Source organism: Phacochoerus africanus, chromosome 14 (genome assembly GCF_016906955.1).
Source record: "Phacochoerus africanus isolate WHEZ1 chromosome 14, ROS_Pafr_v1, whole genome shotgun sequence".
In the NCBI taxonomy this organism is placed as follows: domain Eukaryota; kingdom Metazoa; phylum Chordata; class Mammalia; order Artiodactyla; family Suidae; genus Phacochoerus; species Phacochoerus africanus.
The window spans coordinates 3,463,056-3,488,122 of NC_062557.1; the positions used below are offsets into that span (position 1 = coordinate 3,463,056).

General features: G+C 61.2%; 1 protein-coding gene across 1 annotated transcript in view; it reads left to right on the forward strand.

Moving 5' to 3' along the window:
- The window catches only part of DNAH17 (dynein axonemal heavy chain 17), a 103,627-nt gene that overhangs the window by 31,946 nt on the left and 46,614 nt on the right, over nucleotides 1–25,067 (forward strand). Inside the window, 24 exon segments of the mRNA XM_047756739.1 lie at nucleotides 513–682; nucleotides 1,236–1,458; nucleotides 3,059–3,175; nucleotides 3,283–3,379; nucleotides 4,084–4,214; nucleotides 5,920–6,168; nucleotides 7,723–7,845; nucleotides 8,751–9,098; nucleotides 9,179–9,270; nucleotides 9,660–9,786; nucleotides 10,539–10,691; nucleotides 11,034–11,159; nucleotides 11,308–11,394; nucleotides 12,630–12,755; nucleotides 12,964–13,124; nucleotides 13,573–13,729; nucleotides 14,714–14,818; nucleotides 16,809–16,966; nucleotides 17,420–17,558; nucleotides 17,690–17,917; nucleotides 18,300–18,437; nucleotides 19,215–19,347; nucleotides 20,373–20,500; nucleotides 21,205–21,353. Of these exon segments, the coding sequence (XP_047612695.1) occupies nucleotides 513–682; nucleotides 1,236–1,458; nucleotides 3,059–3,175; nucleotides 3,283–3,379; nucleotides 4,084–4,214; nucleotides 5,920–6,168; nucleotides 7,723–7,845; nucleotides 8,751–9,098; nucleotides 9,179–9,270; nucleotides 9,660–9,786; nucleotides 10,539–10,691; nucleotides 11,034–11,159; nucleotides 11,308–11,394; nucleotides 12,630–12,755; nucleotides 12,964–13,124; nucleotides 13,573–13,729; nucleotides 14,714–14,818; nucleotides 16,809–16,966; nucleotides 17,420–17,558; nucleotides 17,690–17,917; nucleotides 18,300–18,437; nucleotides 19,215–19,347; nucleotides 20,373–20,500; nucleotides 21,205–21,353 (3,665 nt within the window).

The window sequence follows — 25,067 nt, forward strand, 5'->3', positions numbered from 1 at the left end:
CAGCAGCGGTAGCTCTGATTGGACCCCTAGCCCAGGAACTTTCATATGCCATAGATGCTGCCCTAAAAAGAAAAAGAAAAAAATATACACACACACACACACACACACACACGACCTGAGAAAACAGTGAATTTACAAGACTTGGCCTCTTTTCCTGAAGTTCAGTGAGGGTGCCCCCAACCCCGGGAGATGTGCGGTGGGGGCAGCACAGTTGCCCCTTGACGCGGGGGACGGCCGGCTGGTGGAGCCTGAGAGCCCTGAGAATGAGCAGCAGCACAGAGAGGGCCGAGTTAAGGGACTCCCCGTGGGCGCCTGGACCCCAGGCCCCCCAGCAAACTCCCATCCTGCTCTCCTTCACCAGCCCTGCTGGCCTTGCCGACCGTATCCCTCTGGGATGGACCGTCCTGCGTCAGGAATAGGCTGCCAGGCGGCAAGGGACCCCTGGGGGGCAGGGACAAGGAGGCGGGCCTGGTGCCCACGTGGCCTGGCGGTGAGCGGGCTGCGTCTTCCAGATTGACGCCTACGAGAAGCTGTACGAGGAGGTGTCCAGGCGCGAGAACGCCAAGGTGTTCGGCGGGTGGCTGCAGTGCGACTGCCGCCCCTTCAAGCAGGCCGTCCTCAACTCCATCAAGCGCTGGAGCCTCATGTTCAAGCGGCACCTGAGCAACCACGTCATCAACAGGTGGGCGCCAGGGCCCGCTGCCCACCCCCAACGCCATCCGCCTGACATCGGCCAGGCCCCGGGAGAGCCCTGCGCGAGGGACACCCAAAAGGGGCCTTCTGTGAAGTGGGTGGTGTGGATTGGCGCCTCCCCATGCCAGGCGGGCGAGGGCATCTTTTAAGGGCAGGCTCAGAGGCCAGCGGCCCCCAGAGGGTGGATCCTGTACAAAAGGCGTCACCCGGCTGGAGCAGAGGCCCCCGGTCCCCGGTTCATTGCTTCTCTCCTGAGCACCTGCTGTGTCTGAGGCCGAGGGCTTTGTTAGGAGCCCCGCTTCGGGCAGGCAGCCTGGCACGAGACGAGGGGTGGCACCTGTGGGATCACAGGGGGTGTCGGGGCCGGGAGGGCGTGGGATCCAGCCCTTCCACCGGGAGGCCCGGCAGAGGCTGCCCTGACACGCGGCCCGACTCGGGACTCGCCGGCCACTTGGGCTGGTGAGGCGAGGGGGCCGTTCAGGCAGGGACTCGGCCCTGCCCTGGGGAGGGGCGCGTGTCACAGGCGGCCTCTCGCCTCCCAGCCTCACTGACCTGGAAGCCTTCATGAAAGTGGCGCGGGCAGGCTTGACCAAGCCCCTCAAGGAGGGGGATTATGACGGCCTCGTGGAGGTGATGAGGCACCTGATGAAGGTCAAGGAGAGGCAGTCGGCCACCGACAGCATGTTCGAGCCCCTGAAGCAGACCATCGAGCTGCTCAAGTCCTATGGGGAGGAGATGCCCGAGGAGACGCACCTGAAGCTGCAGGTAGACGGGCCGGCGCAGCGTCGGGGGCTGCGGGCTGGGCCCCCTGCTGACGTGGGTCCCCCGTGGGAGGACAGGGCTCCCGGGAGGCGGGGACAGTGAGGCGGCCGCCAGGGTGGGGCCCTGCCTGCCCATCCCACACTTGCTCCTGCGGGAGCCCAGGCATGAGGGACGGTGACAGAAGGGGGGTCCGCAGAGCCCCTGCAGGGAGCCGGGGCCCGCACCCCAGCAGGGCCGTGGGGGGGCTGCTCTGGGAACCTCCCAGGCCCAGAAGGCCCCTGGCCAGATTGGGTCCCCACGTGGGACGGACAGGCCACAGCCCGGCCGCTGAAGGGGACTTGTATTTCACAGAAGTCCCGTATGTTGCAGCTAATTTGGGGGATGCCAGCCGCTGATGCGATGTCACGTGTGATGTCAGCTGTGTGTGCGGCTGGGCTGCGAGGTGGCGGCAGGTGGCAGGGGACGGAGAGGATGCGCCCTGGAGCCCAGCCTAGTTCCTCCCCCCCCCCGCCCCCCCCCCGCCAGCGTCGGGCTCCTCCCAGACCCGGCAGCCTCCCCCCACCCCCATTCCCCGGCCCCAGCTCTGCTCTGGCCACACAGGCCTCCCCACCCCCCGCCAGGTGGCACCAACCTCAGCCAGTGCCCAAGACCCCGTAGCAGAGGGCGTGACAGGATCAGGTGTCCGTGTCCGTGGGGACCTCCTGCTGCCCGGGCCCTGCTTTGGAGCACGTTGGGGTTTGCCCCCCCCGCCCCCCACCGCGCTCAGCAAAGGACAAGGGTTTGAAGCTGTGTGTGTGTGTGTGTGTGTGTGTGTGTGTGTGTGTGGTGGCCAGGCCCCCGGGGACTTCAGGACCCTGGAGCAGGCGAGTGGTGGGAGAAAGGTTTTGATTAACATTGGAGGCGCGCCCCCCACCGGCAGAGGCGGTCCGTGGCTCTGAGAAGAAAGTGCAGCAATGTCTGTTTGTGGGCAAAGAATTTGTGAGCTGGGACTTTTTTTTTTTTTCTCTTTAAAATATCTTCTGACTGTAAGTACAAATATGTACCCAAGTGTGGAGCTCTTGGAAAATACAAACCGCTGATGGTTAAAGCCATTCTTGGAACAATGAAACTGTGACTGGAGGACAGGCGAGTGGCTGCCCAGGTCAGAGGGTGGCAGATGCAGATCCGAGGGGTTAACCCCAAGCCGCTCCCTTTCGGCCACACGCAGCAACACGTGTGGATTGTGGCCACCGGGCATCTATGCAGCTCTACACAGAATTGCTCAGTGCTGACGGCACACGGCACGCAACACGTGCGTGCACACGCACACAACACACACACACACACACGGATTCAGGACGAAACCTGACACGTTCTCTCATGTGTTAATGAAACGCCCCAGGGCTGGTTGCTGGGCTTGGCTATTGAACCTCAGCCGTACAAGATGCCACCACCGCACCCAGGGGTGGAGGAGTGAGGGGACTGGAGACCGCGGGGTGGCGGGGGAGTGGCACGCGGGACTCTGCCTCGTTGCTGCCACGCCCCGTGAGGCTGTCATCATGTCACAGTGGAACGTTTACCCAAGAAGAGCATCAGGAACAGCCTCTGGCCTTTGCCTGTGCAGGAGCTGCCGGAGCAGTGGACACACACCAAGAAGCTGGCCATCCAGGTGAAGCAGAACGTGGCGCCCCTGCAGGCCAACGAGGTCAGCATCCTCAGGAGGAAGTGCCAGCAGTTCGAGGTGCGCGGGCTCGGGCAGGGCGGGGCTCGGGGCGCAGCGTCCCCCCGCCAGCCTGGGGACAGGGACGGGGACGGGAGCCTGACGGTCTCGGCGCGGTGGTCCCGCAGCTCAAGCAGCACGAGTTCAGAGAGAAGTTCCGGCAGGAGGCCCCGTTCAGCTTCAGCGACCCTGAGCCCTACAGGTCCCTGGATAAGGTAGTTTTGCCCACGGAGGAGATGGGGTCGTGACTCTGGGGCTTTCTCGTTGTTCCTCACACGGGCATTCTCGTGAGCCCAGAAACCTAACGTCCACGGGCCCTGCCCCGGGGGCCGCGCACAGGTGGGTGGGCGTGCATGCACACACACGTGTGTGTAAGCTCTGGCATCCCACGTGGTCTCCCTGGGGTCCAGGCTGGGTTCTTTGAAGAGCGCCCTGGTCACCTCCACTGAGGAGCCACGTCCCCGCATGAGCGCCCCCCATGGCAGGGTGCAAACACTCGGGACCCCTACGTCCCCAGGCGAGCCTGGCGCGCTCTCCGCGCCAGAGCTTTCTCAGGCGTCCGCGCTTGGTCACGCAGTTTCGGACAAATCTTTGTCCCTCCTCCTTGCTTGCCTAGATGTTTCTCATTTTCAAAGCAGTCAGGCATCTCTTGGATGCTTCTTCATACCAGGAAAATACACGGAGTGAGAAAACGGGGGGATGCTGGGAAAGCCCAGGGGGAGGTCTGGCTCTCGTGCAACGGCCACCCAGAGCCCGTCCACTCACCTGAGCTTCTGGGGGTGACCGCCCCCCATGAGATGAGCAGCCAGAGCCACCTGGACGCCAGCAGGGAGCTTGTCGTGAGGGGGGGGCCCGCCAAGCGTGGGAAGCCCCCTCACTGCTCACCGGCTTCCTCGCCCGCCCCCAGCAACAAAGGAGCATCGCGGCCATGGAGGGTGTCATGGAGGCTCTCTGCAAGTCCGGGAGCCTGTTTGAGGTCACAGTCCCGGACTACAAGCAGCTCAAGGCTTGTCACAAAGAGGTCCGCCTGCTGAAGGAGCTCTGGGACATGATCGTCATGGTGAGGGGGGCGCCAGGCCTGGGGACAAGGGGGAGCGGCGGTTGCACGGATGCTGAGGGTACCAGGGTGGAGGACATCCCAGCCCCAGGAGGGGACGCTCCTGCGGTCCTTCGGTAGTGCGGTAGTGGCCACCTTTGATGGAGGTGCCTCCCCCGTCCCCACCGACCCCCCTTCTCAAAAAGAAGAGAAAAATGGGAAGAGACACTTGCTGGTATCGAGGCTGTGCCTCAGCACACATGCAGGCACTGGCTGCCCAGCCTCTCCTCCTGGCTCCCCGTCTCCAAAGACGCATTGGCTCTTCCTCTGTCTGCTCTTGAATGAACTTGAGCACCTCTCTCAACCCCACCCCACCCCCAACCCCTGCCACAGCCGCCAAAAACTCTCAGGACTGCAGCTAGATTTGAATCTTCTCCGCGGGCTCCTCTGTGGGGTCCCCACGGGGCAGCCTCTGTCTCATCACTTTTCTTCTGTTTCATCGCATCACGTCCTGACCATGCGGAGGCTGCCTTTTCCTCAGCTGGGGCGGAAGGGGGGGGGCATCTTTGAAACCACAGGCTACATCACACCACCACCTAAAGAGAGAGCGCGCACGCCAACTGCAGCTTCTCGATACTCTTTTTTTTTTTTTAATTCAGCGCTCTCGTGTGTGAACAAGGTTACAGAACGTGGGCGGGGAAAGTCAAAACAGGACTGCGTTTTCCCTTGTTGGCGCAGACCCGAGAAGACAGGTTACATTTCCCAGGAGAGAACAAGAAGCCTTTGCAGGCAGGGCGTTATAAGAAAAAAAATCTCTCCAAAACAAACCAGCCATCACATTTTTATCATAATAGGACACCGAAGCGGCTTAAACCCTCCAAAAAGGAGCATCGATCCCTGTGGGGACTGAGGTTTCAAGCCTGGGGACCGTGAGGGTCCATCTTTTGTGAACACCCCTCACTGTGTGTCTTTATCGGACGTGAGGGTCTGGCGAGCTGGGCCTTCGCGCCTCGAGCCTGCGTCGGCAGCCTCTGACTCCAGCCGGGATGAGCCCTTGCCACTTCTCAGCCCTTGTCAGCCCCCCGGTGATGGAAAGACAAAGGCTGCATTGTGTTGTCTTGCCACTCTTTGTAGGGTGGGTGGTCTCCCAGGGGTTCCTGTGTCTTGTTTCATCCTGTCGTGAGTGAAATTTCTATCAGTCAGTATAAGGTCAGTTACTCCGCAGTAACAAATAGCCCTGGGAAAGAAAGAAAACGGTGAGTGTAGTTAACCCCTGAAATACTGTTGCTCGCTCGTGCCACGTCCACACTCCAGCTCCGAGCAGCCCTCGGGCAGCTCAGGGCAAGCATCCACGACTGCCAAGGCAGCCGAAGGGAACTGTGGGTCAGGTGCTGGCAGTCAAATGCTTCTGCCCCCAAGGCGTCAGGTGTCACTCCCGTTCCACTGGTCACGGCACCTTCCATGGCCGCCCGGGAAGTGGGACAGAACTAAATCCTGGGCGGCAATGACAAGGCCCACGGTTTGCCCACATCTCTCTCGACCGCGGACGTTTCGGTGGAGTTTTTATGACCTGTGGGTGTTTTTTTTCTTTTCCCCCTGGGATGCACTCACTTCATCCAACGCTGTCATTTGTTCCCGCACCTCCTCGTTGCATCTCGCTCCCCGAGAGCAGCGGCAGGAAGGGAGCGCCGGCCCTTCTGGAGGGGCGACGGCACCATCTCTCTCGCAGGTCAACACCAGCTTTGCAGCCTGGAGGACCACCAAGTGGCAGGACATCAACGTCGAGCAGATGGACATCGACTGTAAGAAGTTCGCCAAGGATGTGCGGTCCCTGGACAAGGAGATGAAGAGCTGGGACGCCTTCGTGGGGCTGGACAACACCGTGAAGAATATGATCACGGCCCTGCGCGCCGTGAGCGAGCTGCAGAACCCCGCCATCCGGGACCGCCACTGGCAGCAGCTCATGCAGGCCACCCAGGTACCGTGTGCCACGAGGGGGGGGGGGTGCTTGCTGCAGGATGAGGGGGCCTCATGCGAGAAGGCCAAGGGTGGGCAAGGCCCGCTTCATGCATGCGCCCCCGGGCTGGCATGCGGGGCTTTGCGCTCAGCAGGTGCCCCAAGCGGGGTTGGATGCGCGGCTGTCACCATTTTGAAATTCTGAATAATTTTTTCAACGAGGGGCCCCATCATTTTCATTTTGCACAAGTGGTACAGCTGGTTCTGGTTGTGGGGGAATGTCCACGGGGCTCTGGAAGTTTAGGGCAGAGGAATAGCTCCCCAGGTCCCCCGTGCACCCTAGGAGCACAGAGTCCTAGTTGCCAAATTTTCCCAGGGCTGTGGGGGTGGGGATGCGTCCTGGACACCCACGAAAGGGAAATAGCACCCGCACTGTCAGCAGACATGGAGCAGAACTCTGAAGTCTGGAGTGGCTCCTCTGCAGAGGCCCCCCCTAGATGCCAAGGATGCAGAGAGCAAGCACAGCCCTGTTCTTGGGGTTGCAAAGGAGAGAACAGCACAGGTGATGCTGTTGGGAGGCCCCGTGGGACGGTCCTCAGAGCCCCCGGGAGGCGGTCCCCTCGAGGGGCAGCCAGGGAGCACGGAATGCGGCCTGGGCCTCGGTGAGAGAATCCCAAGCAGAAGGGTTGTGTCACGTGCGTGAGTGCTGAGACCCGGCCAGCGGCCTCGAGCGTCCCCTCCAGGGGCCTGGCAGAGACCCCAGCGGGTCTGTTCCCCACGGTGGTTGAGAGACACTCCGTTTCACCCCTTGTTTGACCCAGTTTCCATGGTGCCCCGCAGTTGGGCTTGGAAACATCTGCCTCGGTGACAGCAAGAGGATCAGAGGGCTGGGTGACGCCACACAAATACGTGGTATTGTTACCAGCACGGCAGCTTCCTGAGGTGGGGGATCGTACCCAGTGGCTCTCGTGCGTGACAAGGTACCACGCACGCTCGGGACTCAAAACCGCAGGGCTGTGTTCTTCCCCAGCTCGGGGGCCAGAAGCCTGAAATCCGAGTGCCACCAGGGCCGCCACCCCTCGGACAGTCTAGGGGAGGGGACCTCCTGCCTCCTCCAGCTTCCGGTGGCCCCAGGCGGTCCTCGCGTCCCTGCCTCTGCGGTCACACGGCCTCACCTGCATCTCAAACTTCCCTCTCCTTTTTCTCGTCCGGACACCTGTCATCGGGTCCACCTGGGCAGTGGATCCAGGATGGTTCCATCTCACGTTCTTTTAACAGCTCAAGACCTTGTTTCCAAACAAGGTCACCATCTGAGGTCCAGGTGGGCGTGAATGTGAGGGGAGCACGGTTCGACCCACGAGTGGCTTCTGCTGTGACGCAGTTTTACAGGGAGGAGCAGCGGGGCCTGGAGGAGCGACCTGCCCAAGTCGGGGGGGCATCCAGCTGTCCCCCCGACCACCCCCTCCCACTGCCTGGGTCCCTCCCTCACTTGGCCTGTCTCTCCGCGAAGGACAAAGCTGCCCCTCGACTGGAGCCCGCGTGACCTTCCTGGAAGGTGCCTGTCTTCTTCCCCTAGGTCAAGTTTGAGATGTCAGATGAGACCACGCTGGCGGACTTACTCCAGCTGAACCTGCACCGATACGAGGACGAGGTCCGCAACATCGTGGACAAGGCCGTGAAGGAGTCCGGGATGGAGAAGGTACCCGCTGGCCACGGCCAAGTGTGCTTTGGGTGGCGTGGCGCGGAAACCAACCGTCTTGTAGGCCGTTGCCAGAATTTGTTCCTGGGAAAAAGCCCGCTTCCTGGCTCTCGCTCTGTCTCCTGCCCCCAGCTGTACGTACGTGCGTGTGCAAACAGCCCCACCCCAGCTCCCCATCCGTGGAGCATCCCCCTTTGTGTCTGTGGTCCATCCCGCCTCCGCCTCTGCCTTCTGAGACGCCGAGCGGGGGAGGGCGCTGGACCACAGACACTCGTAGCGCTTCCAGTCTCTCTCCTCACCCAACTGTGTTGTGAGTTTGAATTGTCCCATTTTTGGCCTTCTTTCTTTTTTCTTTTTTTTTTTTACAGCTTTTTTGAGCTGTGATTCACACCCCATGCCATCCGCCCACTGAAAGTGTACAATTCAATGGCTGTAGCGTATTCACAGACAGATGCGTCCAGCACCTACTAGACTCAGTCGACCTTAGGACATCATCATGAGACCCTCACCTGTTGCTTGTCACTGCCCCGTCTTCTCGGACCCTGACCCCAGCTCTATGCAGCCACTCACACGTTTCCTCTCTTGCTTGTTCTGGACGTTTCATCTAATTGGAAACATGTGGATTTCTGTGTCTGGCTTCTTGCGTGAAGCGTGTTTCCTAGTTGCCTTCGTGTTAGAGCAGGTGTAGGTGCTTCCTTCCTTTTCATGGCTGCATAGTGTTCCACTGTGCGGATGGACCACATTTTGTTGATGCATCACCCACTGATGGGCACTTGGGCGGTTGCCACCTGTTGGCCAGTGAATAATGTTGGCATGAACACGTTGGCTTTCTGAGAGGAGGGCTTCCATCCCCAGTCTGGGAAGCTCTGGGTCCTCCTCAGCCCCGATGTCTGTTCCCTTGAAAGGTGCTGAAAGCCCTGGATAGCACGTGGTCCACCATGGAGTTTGAGCATGAGCCGCACCCGCGGACGGGAACCATGATGCTCAAGGCGGACGAGGTGCTGGTGGAGACGCTGGAGGACAACCAGGTGCAGCTGCAGAACCTGATGATGTCCAAGTACCTGTCCCACTTCCTGAAGGAGGTGACGAGCTGGCAGCAGAAGCTGTCCATGGCGGACTCGGTCATCTCCATCTGGTTCGAAGTCCAGAGAACCTGGAGCCACCTGGAGAGCATCTTCATCGGCTCCGAAGACATCCGCGCGCAGCTGCCGGAGGACTCCACCCGCTTTGACGACATCGACCAGGAATTCAAGGTGAACTCCCGTACCTGCCCGGGCACTTTCTGTTGGAGAAGACGGGGCTGCTGAGCCCTTGGCGTCCCTTCTCTCCCCAGGCCTTGATGGCGGAGGCGGTGAAAACGCCCAACGTGGTCGAAGCCACCAACAAACCTGGACTCTATGACAAACTTGAGAACCTGAAGAAGAGGTGGGTCCCACAGCTGGGCAGGTGAGGGGCTTCACTGCAGCAGGAACCTGTGTCGTGTGCCCCCTGCTGGCCAGGATGGGGGAACCCCCAGATCCCTCCTGGAGGCCCCAGCTCTGCAGCCACATCCTGCCACTCTGGCCACGGAGCTTGCCTTCGGCCTCAGAGGAGGTGACGACTGCAGAGATTAAACCATTCCCCTGCCTACCTGGGGACGCCCACAAGGTCAGGGGCTGGCAGAGAAAGGAGCACGTTGGGTTGGAAGGTCTGAGTCAAGCCGGGGCTGCGAGCAGACTGGTGTCGCCAGGGCTGTGCATCCAGCACTTGGAAGGAGGGCTGGGCCGGACCCCCGTGGAGCAGGATGCAGCTGCCTTGCTTCCTCCCTCCCCCAGGTTGGCTGTGTGTGAAAAGGCCTTGGCTGAATACTTAGAGACAAAAAGACTGGCTTTCCCGAGATTCTACTTTGTCTCCTCGGCGGATCTCCTGGATATTCTGTCCAACGGCAATGACCCCGTGGAGGTAGGTGGGCGCCTGGCCTTTTAAAGACAGGCCGACTGGGGTGCGGCCTCCAGACTCCATGGGGGCCCCTGCTCGGCCCCTGGGGACGTGGAAGGAGCAGCCATGGATGGCCTTGCGTTACCTCCACGAGATCAGCCACAGCAGAAACTGTGCCGGGCCCGGGGCTGGCCTCCGATCCCGCCTTTCCCTCCCTGAGCCTCGTCTCCCTCCTCTGGAAGCGGGTTTGTGCCAGGGGCTTGGTGATTCGCTGCCTCTGAGAGAAACACCCGCTCATGCTCACGGGGCCGCTGCCCAGCTCGTGCTCATAACCCCCGGGCACCAGGGGGTGACGGTTTCTCAAGGCTCCCCTTCTGCAAGAGAGAAGGGCTGGCTACCCAGGCGAAGGGAAGTGACTCTCTTTTATTTTAATCATCAAGTCCCAGAGGCACAGGCAGGGAGCCTCCAGGAGGGTCATTTAGGTTCTGAGCGCGTGACTTAGGGATGTAGGCCCAGGGCCTGGGATGGAACCTTCTCGAGGAAAAGCTGTCGTCAGGGACAGGTGTGAGGCAGGTCCCGCCGGAGAGCGGTTGTGCCATTCCTCTTCGTGGGTTAAGCGAGTCTCGTTGATGTTGGGGGGGGGGGGCGAGGGGGGAGTATGTCCAGAAAAAGGAAAGAGCAGAGGCTTAAAACTGCCCGAGGAAGACCAGGATGGGGGGGGGGGTCCCTGCTCACAGCCCGCGGGTGCAAAATCCGGTGTTTCCCCCCCAAACCAGGTGAGCCGCCACCTGTCCAAACTCTTCGACAGCCTGTGTAAACTGAAGTTCCGCCTCGACGCGGATGGGAAACCGCTCAAGGTCAGCCTGGGCATGTACAGCAAAGAGGACGAGTACGTGGACTTCGACCGGGACTGCGACCTCTCGGGGCAGGTGAGCGCGCGTGCACACCGCAGAGCGAAGTGCCACCCCCGGCTGACAGCACCCTCGGGGCTCAGGCACAGACGCGCGCCTCTGGATTTTTCTCAGGGTCCCCCGCCCTCCTCTGTGTAGGAACAGGTAACGCACATGGGTGCCCAGCACAGCTGGCTTTGCCGGGTACAGCCTGGCTTGCGGACTACAGCTTTCGGAGCGCTCTGCTCTGCAAACCCTTGGCATTTCAACCCCGGGAACGACGGCGATGACCTCTGGTCATTTATTTTTCTAAACAACAAAGCAAGGCGTCGCAACGAGGTGTGCTCACCGCCTCTGGGGCCCGTGTGGCTCTGTTCCCAGGTGGAGGTCTGGCTGAACCGTGTGCTGGACCGAATGTGTGCCACCCTCCGCCACGAGATCCCGGAGGCCGTGGTGACCTACGAGGAGAAGCCGCGGGAGCAGTGGATCTTCGACTACCCCGCCCAGGTCTGGGGCAGGTGGCGGGGGGGACAGCTCACCTGCCCTGGGTCAGCCCCCTTCCTGGTGTGAACTCTTGCGTCCGACAGAGGACGACACACACGTGGGGGTGACTGGGGCCCCCCCGTGCTTTCAGATCGCGCTCACGTGCACCCAGATCTGGTGGACCACCGAGGTGGGCCTGGCGTTTGCCAGGCTGGAGGAAGGCTATGAAAATGCCATCAAAGATTACAACAAGAAGCAGGTATGTGCCCCCCACGCCACGCCGAGTGTCTTGCTGTGAGGTCCCACTGCCGCTTCTGTCAGTCCAAGCAACCAAATAATGGCACACCCCCCCCATTGTTCCACCTAAGGGTAATTGCTTTGGAAATACGTGGTTTTAATTTCTCTCTCTCTCTTTTTTTTTTTTTTTTGCTTTCTAGGGCCTCACCCATGGCACATGGAAGTCCCCAGGCTAGGGGTTGGATCAGAGCTACAGCTGCCGGCCTACACCACAGCCACAGCAATGCGGGATCATTGCAACCTACACCACAGCTCACGGCAACGCTGGATCCCTGAACCACTGAGCGAGGCCAGGGATCAAACCCACATCTTCGTGGTTACTAGTCGGATTTGTTTCCACTGCGCCACGACGGGAACTCCCTAATTTCTCTTTTTTAATTGAATTCTTAAAAAGATTTTTGGTTAGAAATTTAGAAACTAAAGATAGCCACACTCACGGCATGTGGAAATTCCCAGGCCAGGGATTGGACCTGCGCCACGGCAGTGGTAATTCCAGGTCCTTAACCTGCTGTGCCACCAGGGAACTCCTGAAGATAATTTTTAAAATAAAAGAGAAAGCAGAGTTCTCATCGTGGCTCAGCAGTTAGCAAACCCGACTAGTATCCATGAGGACGTGGGTTCGATCCCTGACCTCACTCAGTGGGTTAAGGATCCGGCATTACCATGAGCTGAGGTATAGGTCGCAGACGTGGCTTCGATCCTGCGTTGCTGTGGCTGTGGTGTCGGCCAGCAGCTGCAGCTCTGATTCAACCCCTAGCCTGGGAACTTCCATATGCTACACGTGCAGCCCTAAAAAGCAAAAAAATGATAAATAAAAGAGAAAGTGACCCAAAACCCCACCACCCAGATATAATCCCGTGAACTAATTCTTATCTAATCTAATCTGTGTGTATGTAGTTGATTCACAGGCCAAAAATACCTAGTTATCCTTAGGTCTTTATGGCTTTAAAATTCTCGGTTTTTACTTAATATCCACCTTTGTCTTCAGCATCCGCTCTCACCTCCCTGTCCCACGGCGTGCCCCACCCCCAGCCCAGGAAGAGGGGGACCACTTCCTGTGTTGTGCCGTCCTGACCAAGAACACAGGGTTGGGGGGCGGGGGCGGGGTCTTCCTCGGGGGACCACGCCCAGCTCGCGCCCCCCCCCCCCCCCCCCCCCCGCGAGCAGGGTCCCAGCCCAGGCGCCTCCGCCCCGCAGGTCAGCCAGCTGAACGCGCTCATCACCCTGCTCATCGGGAACCTCAGCGCCGGGGACAGAACGAAAATCATGACCATCTGCACCATCGACGTCCACGCCCGCGACGTGGTGGCCAAGATGATCGCCGCCAAGGCACGGGCGCCGGGCCGGGCCGGCTGGGATCCGGGGCGTGCGCCTGGCGCTGGGGCCTCAGCCCGGAACCGTGGGACCCGCAGCCCACCGAGAAGTGCCGGGCGTTGAGCAGGACTCCGCGGGAAGCTGGGGGCGGGGGCGGCGGCGGCGGCGCCGGGGAAGGGCCCCCGAGGTCAGGACCCGCCTCCGCCTCCGCCTGCAGGTGGAGAGCTCCCAGGCCTTCACCTGGCAGTCGCAGCTGCGGCACCGCTGGGACGAGGAGAAGCAGCACTGCTTCGCCAACATCTGCGACGCCCAGATCCAGTACTCGTACGAGTACCTGGGCAACACGCCACGGCTGGTCATCACCCCTCTCACCGACAGGTGAGACGCCCCCCCGCAGCCCAGGGGAGACAGTCTCACCCTTCCCCGGGCTCCACCAGACCTGGACACCGTGCTGAGGCTGAGGGTCAGGCGCCCTGCGGTCAGGTTCCCTGGCCCCGGCCCCTGCTGTGTGGCCCCGGGGGTGTGGCTCAGCCTCTCTGAGGACCTGCCACGTGGGACCCTGTTTTCTGTATCCTCAGCAGCACATCGAGGGCCAAGTGAACTCTTTGAATTATTTCACGGCCAGAGGCACTCAGGCCACCAGCTGCTCAGAGCGAACCTTCCATGCATGTGACCTGGTAGCGCCTTCTCCCCTCAGGCCACCCAAGGTGTCCACCCCAGGACAGTGTCTGTTCCTTGGGGCGCCAGGGGTGTAACTTGTGAACCACAGAGAGAGAGCGGGCGGCTGTGGGGTTGACGCCCACACGGTGACCTGGGTCCTTTGCAGGTGCTACATAACCTTGACCCAGTCCCTGCACCTGATCATGGGCGGAGCCCCCGCCGGCCCCGCCGGGACAGGCAAGACGGAGACGACCAAGGACCTGGGCAGAGCCCTTGGCACCATGGTCTACGTCTTCAACTGCTCCGAGCAGATGGACTACAAGGTGGGAGGCCCGGGCGCCCCGGGAGGACCACACGCCCCGTCCCGACTCCCAGCAGAGGCTGCAGCCTCCAGACCCCACGTGAGCTCCATGTCTCGATGTCTGGATGCTGCCGGCCGCACCCCGCAGGAGGCACCCTCCCGTTTGCTAGTGGCCTTGGCCTTCCTGGGAGGCTGGGGCCCCTTGCGCAGGACAAGCGTGTCCCGTGGAGGCTCCCAGGGTGGACAAACCCAGCCCCGAGCCTCCTGCCCCCACACCCCCCCCCCCACCTCTGTGGAGGGAGCCCCTCCCAACCCGGGTTCTAAGCCTGTCCAACAAAGGGGGGCACCGGGCAGAGCGAGCCCCTCTGAGGGGGGGAGGGGCGGGGAGGCCGGGCCCCGGCGGTCGCGCCAAGGAGGACAGTGACAGTTCTCAAAGGCTGGGGAGAGAGGTTTCCGTCGGTCAGGTCACAGCTGTCCCTGGTGGGAGGGCTGGGGTGGACACCAAGGTCAGGGCCTGGGCCGGTGGGGCCCTCCCCTCCCCCTCCCCCTTTTGGGGTTGAGGGTGGGGACAGCTGCCTCTTCTGAGTGTCCAGGCCACAGCCCACACCAGCCTCCTGGATCTCAGAAAAGTGGAATCTGAGGTTGGAGCCTCCTAGAAGGAATCCCATCTGTAAATGTTGAAGAACCTTCCCGATGGCCCCCTGGGGCCTGGAGCCCATCCCCCTCCCTTGTCTGCTGGGGGCCATACAAGGGCTGAACTTGGCATGAACACACCACGGAGGCTCTAGGGGTCACTGGGAATGACAGGTCTTTCCTGCAGGCACCCCCCCACACACACACACCCCCCCCAGGGAGTGGACTCCTGCCTCTAGCCTCCCGAGGGCCCCAAGGTCCCCAAGCCTGGCCCTCGGTCAGGGGGCCGTGGACAGGACAGCGGGCGAGGCAGCTGGAGGCTTCTGGCCGGGCTCCCCAGTGCCCTCTCCTTCCCCCCCCCCCGCCCCCGCAGTCCTGTGGAAATATCTACAAGGGCCTGGCACAGACCGGAGCCTGGGGCTGCTTCGACGAATTCAACCGCATCTCCGTGGAGGTCTTGTCGGTGATTGCCGTGCAGGTAACCCCCCGCCTGGTCTCTGCATCGCAAATGGGAACTCACTGCCCTGCTGGCTCGGGGCTCATCGGCTTTCCTGGAGGGTCCAGAGGGGGTGGGTGTGGCACAGGTGAGCGGGACCCCAGCCCTGTCCTTTAGGGGCCCTCCGTCTGGCTGGGCACACAGAAGAGGAGCGGCAAGGATCAGGCACAGAGGCGTGTATGTAACCACATACAGATGATGAGGGGATGAGTCATTTTGCTTAAGAAACCAGGTGTTGCTTCAGGTGTCGATGGAGTTGGGCACTGAGGGATGCATAGGAGTTTGTCACTTAGACAAAGGTGCTGGGAGGGAGAGAGGGAGGAAGTGCGCCGGGTATTTTGGGACCACCCATGACAGAGTGCAGGACGCAGTGGGGACAGGGTGGAGCAGGGTTCTGGGAGGCAAAGAGCAGCTCACACCGGCATGACCCCAGCTGCTTGTTCAAATCGCCCAGGGAGCCCTGCCCCACGGGTTTTACGCACATCCTTATCTGCTCGAGAGCCGAGGCCCGCTGGGTGCTCTCAGGTAAGGCAGGGCCAAGTGGACCTTGACTTTCCAAAGGAAAAGGGGGTCAGGATGCTGGTGGCGCCAAGACCCCTCCTTCCACTCCCACAGCAGATGAGTAGACACGAGCTTCCTGGGGCTGGACCTCCTAGACCACAGGGGAGGGGAGGCTGCAGGGCAGGGCTGAACAGAGCAGGCGGGAGGAGCAGAGGACTGGGTAAATATGGCAAAACGAGCCCCAGCCACCAGGACCCACAACCTGGGTGCAGAGTCTGACTCAAACGTTAATTTAGGAGTTCCCACTGTGGCTCAGCAGTAATGAACCCAACCTGACTAGTATCCATGAGGATGCGGGTCCACTCCCTGGCCTTGCTCAGTGGGGACAAGGGTAAAGGATCCAGCGTTGCCTTGGGCAGTGTTGCAGGTTGCAGACACAGCTCAGATCTGGTGTGGCTGCGGTGTAGGCCAGCAGCTGTAGCTCTGATTCGACCTCTAGCCTGGGAACTTCCATATGCCCTAAAAAGCGAAAAGAAAAAAATAATGATAATAATAATTAGTTAATTTATCTGCCTCATTCTGTGCTTTCTTTAAACTTTCTGTCTCCATGCCCTGATCTGTATAATGGGTTTGCTGGCAGGACTAGGATTAGGTACAGGTAGCTCCTCCACTGTCATCTCCCTCCCTCGGCGTAGACGCGGAACTATCCCCGAGCCCTGAGGCCAGAGGCGAGCCAACACCCCCAAGACCCATGGGCAGTACTGACCGCTGCCTTGGGGACCCTCACCCCCAAAGTCAGTGCACAGACCCCAGAATAGTTATGTAGAACCCTGTTGACTCAAATGGAGGAGCAAGAACTGGACCAGAAATGTTAGGAGAGGCTCTGTGTGGAGGGGAGGGGGTCCCCACTGCCAGCCCCACCCTGCTGGGGTGTGAGCTGCTGACCTGCCTGGGAGGAAAGTCAAAGCCGGGGCTGGAAATCATGTCCTAACTGTGGGTGCCGGGCGCCCTCCAGTGGTGGCCTAGAGGATTGCAGCTGCTCCGCGGCACATGCCGCTAATGGTCCCTGACTTCAGGTTTTAAAACCTGGCGCCGGTTTTCTGATGTGGGGACGGCTCCCAGTCCATCCTCCTGCAGGTCACTGCCTGAGCAGGAATGGGACACACAAAGTGGCTAGAGGGTGGACCACCGCTCGGTAATAAGGTAGAACAGATTAGTGTTTGCGGGGGGTTGGGGGAAGGTGGGGGTGGCTGTGGAGGGTGGCACCATCTGGAGCTTGTGGATATGTCCCGTCACCACGTTGCTCTCCGTGTCCTGGCTGTGGTCACTGCTGGGGACACTGGGGAGGGGCCCACAGGTCAGGAGGGTCCCTGCAAGTTCACAGCCACAGGCTTTAGCCCAACCGAAGATCAGTGCAGCCCGTGGAGGCCGTTCCTTCCCACGGCGACACGAACGCGTACCCACTGTTTAGGTAAAGTGTGTCCAAGATGCCATTCGGGCCAAGAAGCAGCTGTTTAACTTCCTGGGAGAGATGATAAGTCTGATCCCCACCGTCGGCCTCTTCATCACCATGAACCCTGGGTATGCCGGACGCACGGAGCTGCCCGAGAACTTAAAGGCCTTGTTCAGGTGCGTGGGCGGCAGAGGGTGGAGGGCTGGGGTGGGGGCGTCTGGAGACAGAGCCTGGCGAGGGGAACGCGCCGGCCAGGCCTCCTTAAGCAGCAGCCCCAGGTCTTGGCTCTCTGACTCCCGCCCCCCGGGGTGGAGGTCCCGTTTCGGGCAAAGCCTGCTGTTGATGGGCTCAGGTGACTCTGAGGAGTTGCGTGAAGGGGCGCAGGGCCTGGAGGCACCCCCGCAGAGGGCGGGGGGCGTAGGAGGAACAAGGTAGGCGAGGGTGGGGGGGCGCGGGGAGCGGAGAGGAGGGCAGGGGCTGGGAACCCCGCTCCAGCCCTAGAATCTTGGCCAGGGATGCTGTGGTCCTCCAGGCAGGTGAGGCGTGCACCTGGGGGACGAGGGGCAGGTGGGGGCCTGGGTGGAGAGGGGCCAAAGCCAAGGCAGACCTCACTTGACCATCCTGCCCAGGCCCTGTGCCATGGTGGTCCCTGACTTTGAACTGATATGCGAGATCATGCTGGTGGCCGAGGGCTTCCTGGAGGCCCGCCTTCTGGCCAGGAAGTTCATCACTCTCTACACGCTGTGCAAAGAGCTGCTCTCAAAGCAGGTTTGTCCTGAGCCCGCAGAGCTGCGGGTGGGAGGGCGCGCGCACGCAGGGGGCCCAGGCTGCCTCCCGGGCTGCCCAGCGAAGCCCCCCCAGATGGCGCCCTCACGCCCACCCCGGCCCCCTGCCCACAGGATCACTACGACTGGGGCCTGCGGGCCATCAAGTCTGTGCTGGTGGTGGCCGGCTCGCTCAAGAGGGGCGACCCCGGCCGGGCGGAGGACCAGGTGCTGATGAGGGCGCTCAGGGACTTTAACATTCCCAAGATCGTCACCGACGACCTGCCCGTGTTCATGGGGCTCATCGGGGACCTCTTCCCCGCCCTGGACGTGCCTCGGAAGCGGGACCTGAACTTTGAGAAGGTAGGCGCAGACCGGTCCCGGCCCAGGGCGGTTCTTGCCGCCGCACGTCGGATGGTCCCTAGGTGGCAGGTACCGTGTTGGGGCGGTGGCCACATCTCCCTGTGGTGATGCTCGCACGGGCATGGCTCCCCCTGCCCCAAGGAACATCCTGAGGCCGCGGACTGCCTCTCCGGCCCCTTCCTCCACAATCGGGGGCTGTGGGGTTGGGAGAGGAAGTTGAGGGGGCTTCGGGCAAGCCCGTTCCCTAACAGGGGTCTCAGTAGCGCCCACAGCAGAGCCTATAGACACCCCTGCAGGTAGGGCCGCTGTTCCCTTCTGGGGGCTCCCCTGGGCCGGGGGCTGCCCCGCGGAGTGGGCTCAGCGCCCCGTCCCACCCGCCCAGGTCATCAGGCAGAGCACCCTGGAGCTCAGGCTGCAGGCGGAGGACAGCTTCGTGCTGAAGGTGGTGCAGCTGGAGGAGCTGCTGCAAGTCAGGCACTCGGTGTTTGTCATCGGGAACGCGGGCAGCGGCAAGTCCCAGGTACCCGCCCGCGCGGGACCCAGCCCCGAGCCAGCGTCCTGGGCCCGACGGAGGCTGTGGCGCGGCAGGGTGGGGCGGGGTGAGGAGTGGCCCGGGCGGCCCGGTCCCACCTCAAGGCCCTTCTCCCAGGGCCTCCCCTCTGTCTGCTCCTTCCCCCCTTGGTCCCTGTCACAGCCTCCTGGGCTGCCCCCACCCCCTCCTGTCCCCTGCCATTGGCCGGGGACACAGTGAAAGCAGAGGGCGGTGGCCGGTGTTTCTGACATTGGGTTGCGAAGTTCCCAGCCAGCCACGTGTTCAGCTAGACGCCCCCAGGATGGACGCTTCGGCTGTTTTTAAGGATGGTTTCCGGAGACGAGCAACATGGGGGGCGGGGGGCGCTCCCCTCAAGTTATTTTAAAAATGCAGAAACTGTATGAGCCCAGCGCTATAAAAAGGGACACGTATATGGATGCACGTCTCCACGTGTGTCTGTGTGAAACACTCAAGTGTCCTTAAAAACCCTTTTCTCTGGTGCAAGAAGTATAGGGAGTATCAGGAAATGAATATGAATGACCCGGGCCTCGGCCTGGAGTTTCAGCAAGCAGCCCCGCTGCTACAGGAAGCTTCACAGCGTTTGGCGACCCCCAGGGTGATGTTTGGCCAAATTGGTGCAGGCCCAGAGCAGGGGTGCTGCCTGGGGCCACAGAGGAATCCCCCCTCCTCCACCGGGTGAGGGCTCTGGCACAGGGCGTGGGCTCGGGACATGGCCCTGAGTGAGCGGCCCCCGCCTTGGCGCAGGTCCTCAAGTCTCTGAACAAGACGTATCAGAACCTGAAGAGGAAGCCGGTGGCCGTGGACCTGGACCCCAAGGCCGTCACCTGTGACGAGCTCTTCGGCATCATCAACCCGGCCACCAGGGAGTGGAAGGACGGTAAGGGCGGTGGGGTCCCCGACGGGGCGGGGCGGGCAGGGGTCACCGGCAGGCATCCCAGGCCTCGGTCCCCACCCCTCGGCTGGGCTCCGTGCACTGAACACGTGCTGAGATGCTGCCGCGTGCCTGGCCGGCCCCTGAGGGAGGCCCTTGGCGGGTCCAGCTGGGGAGATGGGGTCCTGCATACACAGGGTGCAGGATGACAGCGCTTGGCGGGGACCGTGAGTCCGAGGGAAGCTGGTTCACTCCACCAGGTGGGAGGAACCGGGGAAGCCGTGGATGTTTGAGCGTCAGCCCACCTGCACCAAGCGCTGGCGGGGGGACCCACGGAGGAGAGCCCAGAAAGGCAGGCTGGAGAAGGGCCTTGATGTGTGCTTTACAACAAAAAACTCGAGGGATGGTGGAGGAAGGACAGGGGAGGGGCTAGGGAAGGTGGGGGGCCCAGGGGTGGTCCAGGTGGAGGGAGGGGCCCTGAGGGGTTGGAAGAGGTGGGTGTGTGCTGCTTGTCAGGGTTGGGGGGGGCTCTGCCCCAGTGTCCCCCTGCCTCCATATCCCCCCTACCCCTCACCCTGCTTTCTCTTCCTGCTTGTGTATCTTGCATCTCTGCTCCTCCGCCACTGGGATGCAAGCTCCTGTGGGGGTTGGGGGGACAGAGGCTTCGATTGTCCCCAGGTCCCCAGCCCGAGGCTTCCGGAGCACTCAGCAGATCTTTATGGAATGAATGGGGAGGGGGTGGGTGCCGGGAGGTGGAGGTGGCGCTTGCTCTGTGTAGCGCTGTTGAATCTGAGAACTAGACTGGATTGGGGAGGGCAGGAGGGGGGCGTGAAGGAGGGGTCCTTGGGGACGGAAGGTGGGACATGAGCCCGTGCGCTCCTGAATGAGGGCCTCCACTCTCCCTCTGAACGAAGGCATCTCCGAGAGGGAGGCTGGGGTCGGCCGGCAGGACTGGCAGTGGGAAGTTGGGTCTTGGCTCCTGCGCCCCGCGCCCCCGGGGACAGAGCCTGACACAGCCCCGCGGCCCCCAGGCCTCTTCTCCACCATCATGCGGGACCTGGCCAACATCACTCACGACGGCCCCAAGTGGATCGTGCTGGACGGGGACATAGACCCCATGTGGATCGAGTCCCTCAACACTGTCATGGATGACAACAAGGTGACAGGGCTCCTGGACCCCAGAGCCGACCCCCCGGCCCACAGTCACGGGGGTGGGGGGCGCTGCCTGGAGCTCTACACAAATCACTATGGACGAGGGAACCCCCCCTTGCGAGGGGCGGTCCTCGTAGGACACAGACCCGCATGCACCCAGCTCAGATGCCTTGGGCGGAGGCGGCATTGGCGAATGATGTAGCCGCAGGAAGCGTTCCTGTCTGGCTCACGGGCACAACATGGCAGGGGTAGCCCATATCTTAGAAGGCGCAGACTGTTGAGAATTATCTAGGAGCCGCTTAGGAGAGAGATTCTTGGGGGTCCCCCAGTGGCCTAGCAGTTAAGGATCTGGCGTTGTCACTGCTGGGGTGCGGGTGTGATCCTTGGCCTGAGAACGCCTACGTGCCACGACTGTGGCCACAAAACACGTGATGCTCAAAACTCACTCGGGTGGGGGGAACCCCAGAACTCCCGGGGAAGGGGAGGGGTTGCGATCCGGAAGCAGGTCTAGCATCGCAGTGAAATCCCAGGTGGGACACACGCACCTGGACGTGCTCCGTGGCCCCGGGGCGGGGGAGGGGTGGCCTCGAGGGCGCCGCCGGGGACATGCCGGGTCCTGGAGGCGGGTTGGGGGCCGGCGGGGTGTGGGGGTGTCCCCAGCCGCCGCCTGGGGAACGAGGCCGAGGCGAGGCAGCCCGTGTCCCCTGCTAGGTCCTCACCCTGGCCAGCAACGAGCGGATCCCCTTGAACCGCAGCATGCGGCTGGTGTTTGAGATCAGCCACCTGCGGACGGCCACCCCGGCCACCGTCTCCAGAGCCGGCATCCTGTACATCAACCCTGCCGACCTCGGCTGGAACCCGTGAGTCGGGCTTTCGTCCCCCTGCTCCAAACTGCGCCGAGGAAAAGGACACCGATAGCGTTTCACAGTGACCTGTGCGCGAGGCCGTTCACTGCCCAACCTGGGGGGGGGGGGCCCTCCAGGCATCAGGGTCCTGTCGCCGATGAAAGAATGAGGGCAGAGGAGCGAGGCAGGGCGGGGGAGGCACAGGGGCTCAGCAGCACGGCAGCCAGTGAAACAGAAGTTTGCACCACGCGTAGGGAACTTGGGGTGGGAGGCGGGATGGAAGGGTCTGGGCCTGTCATGGAGGCAGGAAGTCTTCCTGGAGACCAGGCTGGAGTCCGACCTGACCCCTGTGGGAAGAGGGAGCTTTCCAGGTGGACAGAAAGGGGAACACGTCCCAGGTGAGAACCAGCGTTCAAGGTGCGCCAGGCAAGAGCATGAGGTTCTGGGAACAGGCGGTGGGGGGGCGGGGTCAGGTGTTCCTGGATGGAGCGTGACGTGTGCGGATGTCCCGACCTTGGACCAGCCTCCGGGGCTGACGCAGGGGCCTTTCTGACACAAAGAGGGAAGTTCATGCCAGCAGACGGCCAGTGGCCCCTGGGATGGGGAAAGAAAGGACGGACGTGAGAAGTATTTGCTTTTTTTGTCTTTTTGCCTTTCCTAGGGCCGCTTCCCCTGGCATAACATGGAGGTTCCCAGGCTAGGGGTCTAATCAGAGCTGTAGCCGCTGGCCTACACCACAGCCACACCAAAGCCAGATCTGAGCCGCATCTGCAACCTACACCACAGCTCACTGCAACGCCGGATCCTTAACCCACTGAGCAAGGGCAGGGATCGAACCCACAACCTCATGGTTCCTAGTCGGATTCATGAACCACTGCGCCATGACGGGAACTCCGTGAGAAGTATTTGAAACCTTAAAAAAAAAAAACCAGGAAGCTCGGCTTTAGGCCTAGAACCACATTTTCGTACTTAGACGTGTGGCTAGAAATTCAGCCTCGTGTTGAGCGGAACCCTCAGGGCAACATTCCGGGACAGGGGACGCCCCCGGGCTGTCTTCATTCAGCCGGAGCTTTCTGCACACCTACTGTGTGTCTGGCCCTAGGCTATTCCACACGGGGAACCGGATTCCCAGGAGGGACATGGAGAGTGAACATCTCTTGCTCTTTGAGGCAGAGGGGTCCTTAGCAGATTCCAGAAGGAACAGCCCCAGAGGCAGCGGGAAACCAGGCAGGGGGCATCCCACACGCCCAGGGAGGAAAAAGCTTCAGGAGGGAGGCGGGGCTGAGAGGGTCAGGGAGCCAAGGACAGGAAGTTGCCCCTGGAGTTGGCAGCTGGGAGCTCACCGTTAACTCAGGAAGGACAGCTTCCCGGCATGACAGGGGCAGAAGCCAGATGGTAGTTTGTGAAGGAAGAACAGGGAGGAGGCTCTCGAAGTTCAAGTCTTCCTGGAAATGAGTCTTGTAGCAGCTGGGGTGCAGGTATGGGTGTCTCCAGGCGCAGGCAGATGTGCTGGTGGCAGGAGAGGAGGAGGCGGAAAGAAGTGAGACCGTCTCCCGGCGCAGCAAGGCCAGGGCTGGAGGGCTACCCGAGCATAGTGGCCCCGCAGGGACAGCACCAGAGCTGGCCTGGCCCACAGGGGATCGCCTTCATCCCCCTTACGGCTGCCGTGACGGAGGACCACACACTGGGCAGCTTCATATAGTGGACGTCTATTCTTTCTCGGTTCTGGAGGCCAGACGTCTGAAAGCAGGTGTTGGGAGAGTGAGGGGAATGTCTTCGGGGCCCCTCTCCCGGTTCTGGATGTAGACACATCCCCCCATCACACGCCGTCCAAGTCCCATGTGGTCCTCCCTCTGCGTGCGCCTGTGTCCTAGTTTCCCTCTTTGAAGGACCGGGGTTGGATCAGGGCCCACCGTCACCCAGGATGATCTCATCGCGAGGTCCCTGCTGCGGTTGCATCTGCAGAGACCCTTTGTCCAAGTAAGGCTGCCTTCCCGGGCTGAGAGTGGACGTCTCTATTGAGGGGACCCCATTCTGCCCGCGGCACATGTCTGGGAGTTTCCAGGGTGGGCAGCCGACAAGGCAAGGATCTGGACAGGAGCCGCTAAGACACAGGGAGTTCCCATCATGGCTCAGCGGTAATGAACCCGACTAGTATCCATGAGGATGTAGGGTTAATCCCTGGCCTTGCTCAGTGGGTTAAGGATCCAGCGTTGCCATGAGCTGTGGTGTAGGTCGCAGACGCAGCTCAAATCTGGCGTTGCTGTGGCTGTGGTGTAGGCCGGCAGCTATAGCTCCGATTCGACCCCTAGCCTGGGAACCTCCATATGCCGTGGGTGTGGCCCTAAAAAGACCAAAAAAAAAAAAAAAGACACAGACAGGAAGACAACAGAGTGGCAGAGCCCCCAGGGGGCACCCAGTTGGTGGGGGGGCAGAAGAGCAGCATGGAGGGCAAAGGCGGGAACTGGAGGTGCCTGTCTGCCAGGAGTGGTTCTTGGGGCTCCAGAGGGGTGACTGAGAGCGTGAACAGCTCCCTGGGGACCAGGAGGAGACCCAGGTTTTGCTGGAGAGGCTGCACGCTGGCCCAGAAGACCCCAGAGAAAAAGAGTAGCCCTCCAGCAGGGACAGCAGTGACTCAAGGCGGGTGTGGCCGAGCCCCTCTGGGTGAGGAAGTGCTCCCGAGGTGCCTCCGTGGCCCCTTGGGCAGGGAAGGGCCTCCCGGTGTGTGGGCCTCGGATCAAAGCCCGCACACACATTTGCATGCACTAAATGTCTCTAACAAGGCAAAATTTTAAATTTGACATTTAGGCCTTCAAGATAGAAGGCAGATGCAGCAGTCTCTGTACAGGTCTGCAGACTGGTCTGCCTTCTGAAGGCCAGCTGTGTTTGCAATTCCGTTCGTAACTGCACTGCGTTTGCTTGCAGATGTAGGCTATTGAAAGGTTTGCTCTGGTCTCCAGATAACCCAGGTGCAGTGGGGCAGAGGTTTTAGCTCTCAGCTCTGTTCTGGTGGGGATGCAGGAGAAAGCAGAGCTTCCAGAACACAAGCTCACTCGCAGAAAGCCGCGTCTGCCAGGGCCACGGCTGGCATGCAAGCTTCGCGGGGGAACACGAGCTTCCTGCTTATGCTCCGGGCATCCGGGAAATGACAGCTCACTGAGCTCATCGCCACCAGGGAGCTGGACGCTCTTTATGCTTTGAGTAGGCACTTAGTCTTTGAGCTTTAAAAATATCAGCCGAGATAGAGTCCTTTGAAATGGGAGCTGTTATCATCACTCCCTTTTGTGGATGAGAAACCTGAGACCCAGACACGTTGAGGAATTTGCCCAAGGCTATGGCTGGCCACGCAAGAGCCCATTCAAGCCAGGAGTAGGGCTCTAGAATCCACACCCCTCATGCCACCTCTGCATAGCCCTCTCCAGAGATGTGTGTGTGTGCCAGGTAGCCCCATGCAGCTCCTCAGCAGTGCCTGTGGTTTGGGTTTAGAATCTTGCACTAAATATGTCAGTTGCCTAATTCATCAAACATGCTTCAGGCATGGCTGGATCCAGGAGCACAGCTGATCCAATGATGTGTCCCTGCTCCTCTCCTTTTGTTTCTTTTTTCTTCCCTCCCCATCTATCCTCTCTCTCTCTCCTCGACGATGTTACAGAGCCTTTTTCTCCTCCTCTCCCCGCTCCTCTTTCTCTCGTATCCAGCTCTACTGTCCTTCGTATTAGCTGCACTTGG